General features: G+C 27.9%; 1 protein-coding gene across 1 annotated transcript; it reads right to left on the bottom strand.

The window, feature by feature from the left end:
- Window positions 1-681: 681 nt before the first annotated feature.
- LOC124930067 lies at window positions 682-1,668 on the bottom strand. The gene has a single exon (XM_047470434.1). It carries the CDS (start codon window positions 1,666-1,668, stop codon window positions 682-684), a length of 987 nt encoding a protein of 328 aa, XP_047326390.1.
- Between the last annotated feature and the right edge of the window lie 3,013 nt (window positions 1,669-4,681).

Raw genomic sequence — 4,681 nt, forward strand, 5'->3', positions numbered from 1 at the left:
TTTAATTTTTAAAAATCAAATAAAAATATAATTAACTTTTGATAAATAAATATAAAATTACAAAAAAATAATAAATATAAGTTGTAGTCCAATATAAATGCAATTGATAATTAGCAAAGAAAGTTTTTTTTGAATTATAACACAAAATATGTGATAAATGATAATGTCAAACCCTAAAATCAAAATTAATTTCATTGAGTTTAAAATTCGAAAATTTCAAACGCAGTAGTACAAACTCCAACCACGTTTCTTGTAACCGACTACCAAATCAATCGACCGAATTCCGCGCTACTAAATTGCCGATCGTATCGAACGTTGTTGTGTCGATCGTGCCAAACGTGCCGATTGTGTCGATCGTGTCGATTGTGCCGATCGTGCCGATCACGAATTTCGCCGCTATTTTATGGTTTTCTCTTAGAGAGGATTAGAAAATAACTTTTTCATCTTTTATTTTTAATAATATCAATGTTTTTTTTTATGATTTATAACAAATAAATAAAAATCACAACAGAATAATAATATTTAAATTTTGAACTAAAGAAGAGATATGAGATGATATGCATTAGAGTAGAATTGCAATAGTTAACGTCTCAAAAATATTTGAATTATAACATAGAAGAACACATATAATGTCAAACCCTAGCTTCAAAATTAATTCCATAAAGTTTAAAAGAAGAAATCTTAAGCGCAGTAGTACTGATTCCAATTAACATCCATATGATTCTGCGTAAGAAGAGGAGGAGGATGCAATAATTGAGATTCACCACAGGTGTCAGAATAACCACTATTGAAGATCGACGATGAAGATGATGATGACGATAACGACGGAGGTACATATTGATAGTGCATCGTAGATCCCGTCGTATCCATCAGAGATTGATATTGCGTTGTATTATTATTGTTCTGCATCATTCCAGAGTAATATCCAATTTGTTGTTCTTCGTAACCATTCTGCAGCATATGAATCATATTATTATTGATGTCGATCGTTCTGAATCTGTCGTCTCTGCCGATATTCATCAAATTAGACGGAATCGTTGAGGCGTAGTAGTCGTAGTCGTAGTCATAAATCAAATTATCAAATAGATTATCCGGTTGTTGTCGATCCAACAACAAATATTGATTATCAACAATGTTGTTATGGAAATTCGATGTGATATTAGGAATGAATTCAGACGGATGATGATGATGATGATAATCAGGTTGCTGTGATCCAAGCTTGAAAACATTGGTAGATTGATGAAGTTTATATTCAAGATCAGATGCGATTTGAAGAAGTTTCTCTTCCGGCAAGTCATTGTAGTAAGGATGATTCCAACTTGGATAAACGACGTCGTAGTTCTTCTTCCTTTGCTTAATAATCTCATCTTCGAGTTTCTTGCACCTCTCCTCTAAGTAACTATCGACTTCGATTGTCCTCTTTATCTTTTCCTCCTGCGATTGTTTCTTGAATTCTTCGATTTGAGAAAGGAACTTGTCAGATCCCGCCGCTGGCCAGATCTCAGACTCTAATTGCTCCTCGTCTTCACCGTCGGTGTTCGGTGGAATGGTAATAATGGAAACGTCCACGTCACATAAGGTATGAAGTTCGGAAGCCTTCTTCATCAGATTTGCCTTCATTCTCTTGAAACTAATTTGACGATTCTTTCTGTTCTTTATAAGCTCCATCTTTACTTTCGATCTTCCCATTCTTCAAATGTTCTAAAATCTTGTAAACTAATGGATTATGATGCAAGTTAAGGCTTTCCTTATATAGGCGTAATGAAATCTAAAGTTTGTTAGCAGAATCTTTTCAAATTAAGGCCTTGTTTGTTTTTTAAAAATTATGTCATTATCAAATATTTAATTGACATGATTTGTATTTTTGTTAACTTATTTTATACAGACATGAATTATATGTTGAATCGGTTAAACACTTCTCAAATTAATAATTATTAATTTATTGATAAATTAATAATTAATAATTAATATGATTTATATGTTGAATCGATTAAAAACTCTTTAAATTAATAATTATTAATTTATCGATTAATTAATAATTAATTAATTAATAAATTAATAAATTTCTAAAGTTTCTACTCACTTATCTTTTTATTTGTTTAAATAAATTATAATCTTTATTTTCAAACTTTTTTATTATTATATATATATTAATTCTTTTATTTTGTATGTTACATGTTATTTATTTATTTGATATCTTTAATTTTAATAAACGGTATATATTTAATATATTTTATTTTTTATATATTTTTATTATTTATATAAAAATATATAAAAAATAAAATATATATTTCATGTTGAGAGTCATTCTCCAAGTTCTAATTCGATTCACCCAAATTGACAGCCTCAACCAATTCTTCATTTTTATAGTGACTTTGTTCTTCAATCACCAAACTATCTCTTAATTCCTCTATTTCTATTATGTTATTTATACTAAAATATTTGTTAATATCACCAGCTTGACTTTGAATTAATGTCTCCTCCCTTTGTTTCAATTTTTTCTCTTTTGAGCTCCAAAAAAATATTTAGGAGATATTTTACACAAAATCAATTCTAGTAGCTACAACCAATTTCTTGTAGTTAACAGATTCTAAAATTGCCACAATTTATAATTTCATCAAATAAAGATTGAATTCATCTAGCACTTTTCAAACAAAGTTAATTTAATCAACACAACCTAATTCAACAACACATTCATTCATACCATAGAGTAATAAAAGTATAAAAATAGGATTTCATCGTTTCAATATATTAGAACATTTGTTATAATTAATTGTTATGATTTTGATTTTGAGTTCTCGCCTACAAATTCCAAAAATTCATTGATAATATAATTTTTTTTATTAATTTAAATAAAACATTAAAACTTCACGTATTTAAGACATTTCATCAAAATCACATAAGTCTATAAAATAAAATACTTCTTTATTTAGTCAGTAATCAACAAATTAAAGAATTAAACAAGATTTGAAGATCATATTGAGAAGGATTGAAATTATTTAATACTTTTGGGGCCATAAAATGTCCACATGGGGATTAAAGGCGACAACCAACATTAAAAATTGTTACGAAACTTTTGCATCATATTAAATATAATATATATATATATATATATATATATATATATTAATATTAAAAAGAATTGAGCCCTTGGTAGGCAAGCAATGCAATGACCTTCCAAATAAGTCCGACGTTGTACACTATATATATAACTATATATATATTATTCATTTTATTTCATTAAATTCAAATAGAGTTTTAATGAAATAAATGAATAAATATTTTTCCAAAAATATAATTATTACTAATATAATAAAGTTTTTTTTTTTTTTTTTTTTTTTATCAATGATCACATTAACTTTAATCAAAGGTTATTTTGAAAATGACAAGTATAAACAGTTAAACTATTCCCCACAAATAATTGTTTAATTATTGGAGTTTAAAGAACAATTTGTACAAATAGTAAGAATTAAGGAGCTCTTTTTCCCTTTTGAAGATCAATGTAATGCCAATATACCTAAACAAACAAACAAACAAAAAAGGGTATTTCCGTAATTACAATCTACACGTGGCGAAAGATGAGCCCAATGAATTTAGGCCTAATAATTTGGCGCACGTCGTTGTTAACAAAATAAAGCCAAATATTCTTGAGAGAGAAAGAGAATCCATGGCCGTAATTTCCTCTTCTCCTCGATTTATAAAGCGCTTCAGCCGATGCTAGCTATGAATCCGCATCTCTATTTGCTTTGCTTCCGAAACTTCTTCAATAACAACAGAGGTTAGTGAGTTAGTTAGTAGATTATCATTTGCTTTGCTTGACCTGGATTTATCTGGATTCAAATTATTTGTGTCAATTGTTCTTATCGATATCAATAGTTTTGGATTTGATTTGATTTGAAGATGTTAGTCGGATTGAGATTGGCTGATGTCACTGGATGTAGCGATTCATCGATCTGTTCCTGAACTTGTTGCGATTCATCAACAGGAATCGATCGATAAACCTCTGCATCCAGTGTATACTCTTTCTCTTCGATTGCATCTTTCATTTCTTTCTATCCTGTTAATCTAAATAGCGATTTGAAACTTCGATGATCGAAATAGGAATCATCATTCTGATCTTGTCATGATTAATTAGATGCATCATTCTGATTTCAGTTTCATCGATGAGAATTATAACAGTAGATTTATCAATTGAATCTTAAAAACAACACGCATCTAATCGTTTTATTTGATTGTTATGATTGGAAAACTGCATAAACTTGATCTAGAGCAACATTTAGATGAGTTGAATTGAACTCTATAGTGGATCTTTTAATGGTTTATTCATTTGCATATCAATTGAATGAATATGTTTAGAGTTATTAATTGAAGATGTCATGCACAAATAATGCTTTCTCAGTTCAAACTAAAAATATTCGATTATATTCAAATAATGGAATCAAACACAAAAATTTACATATATGTTTGACTTGATTATATTTTGTTTGCTTAATTGTTTTAATTAATTTACATGCCAAGATTTAAATTTATTTTAAAAACTAATCAATTGGATTTGCAAGTATGTTATCTCAATTTTATTATTAGATCAAATTTGTTAAGATGTAAATCTGAAGAAAAATACAACTTTTAAAATAATATTTACACAAAAAATTGTTTATGAGTATTTTTTTACCAAATTTTT

The sequence above is a fragment of the Impatiens glandulifera genome, chromosome 3, assembly GCF_907164915.1.
Source record: "Impatiens glandulifera chromosome 3, dImpGla2.1, whole genome shotgun sequence".
Taxonomy (NCBI): domain Eukaryota; kingdom Viridiplantae; phylum Streptophyta; class Magnoliopsida; order Ericales; family Balsaminaceae; genus Impatiens; species Impatiens glandulifera.

Bases quoted from the DNA above. Each gene is read 5' to 3' on its own strand.
- LOC124930067 (XM_047470434.1), bottom strand. From the start codon at position 1,668: ATGGAGCTTATAAAGAACAGAAAGAATCGTCAAATTAGTTTCAAGAGA.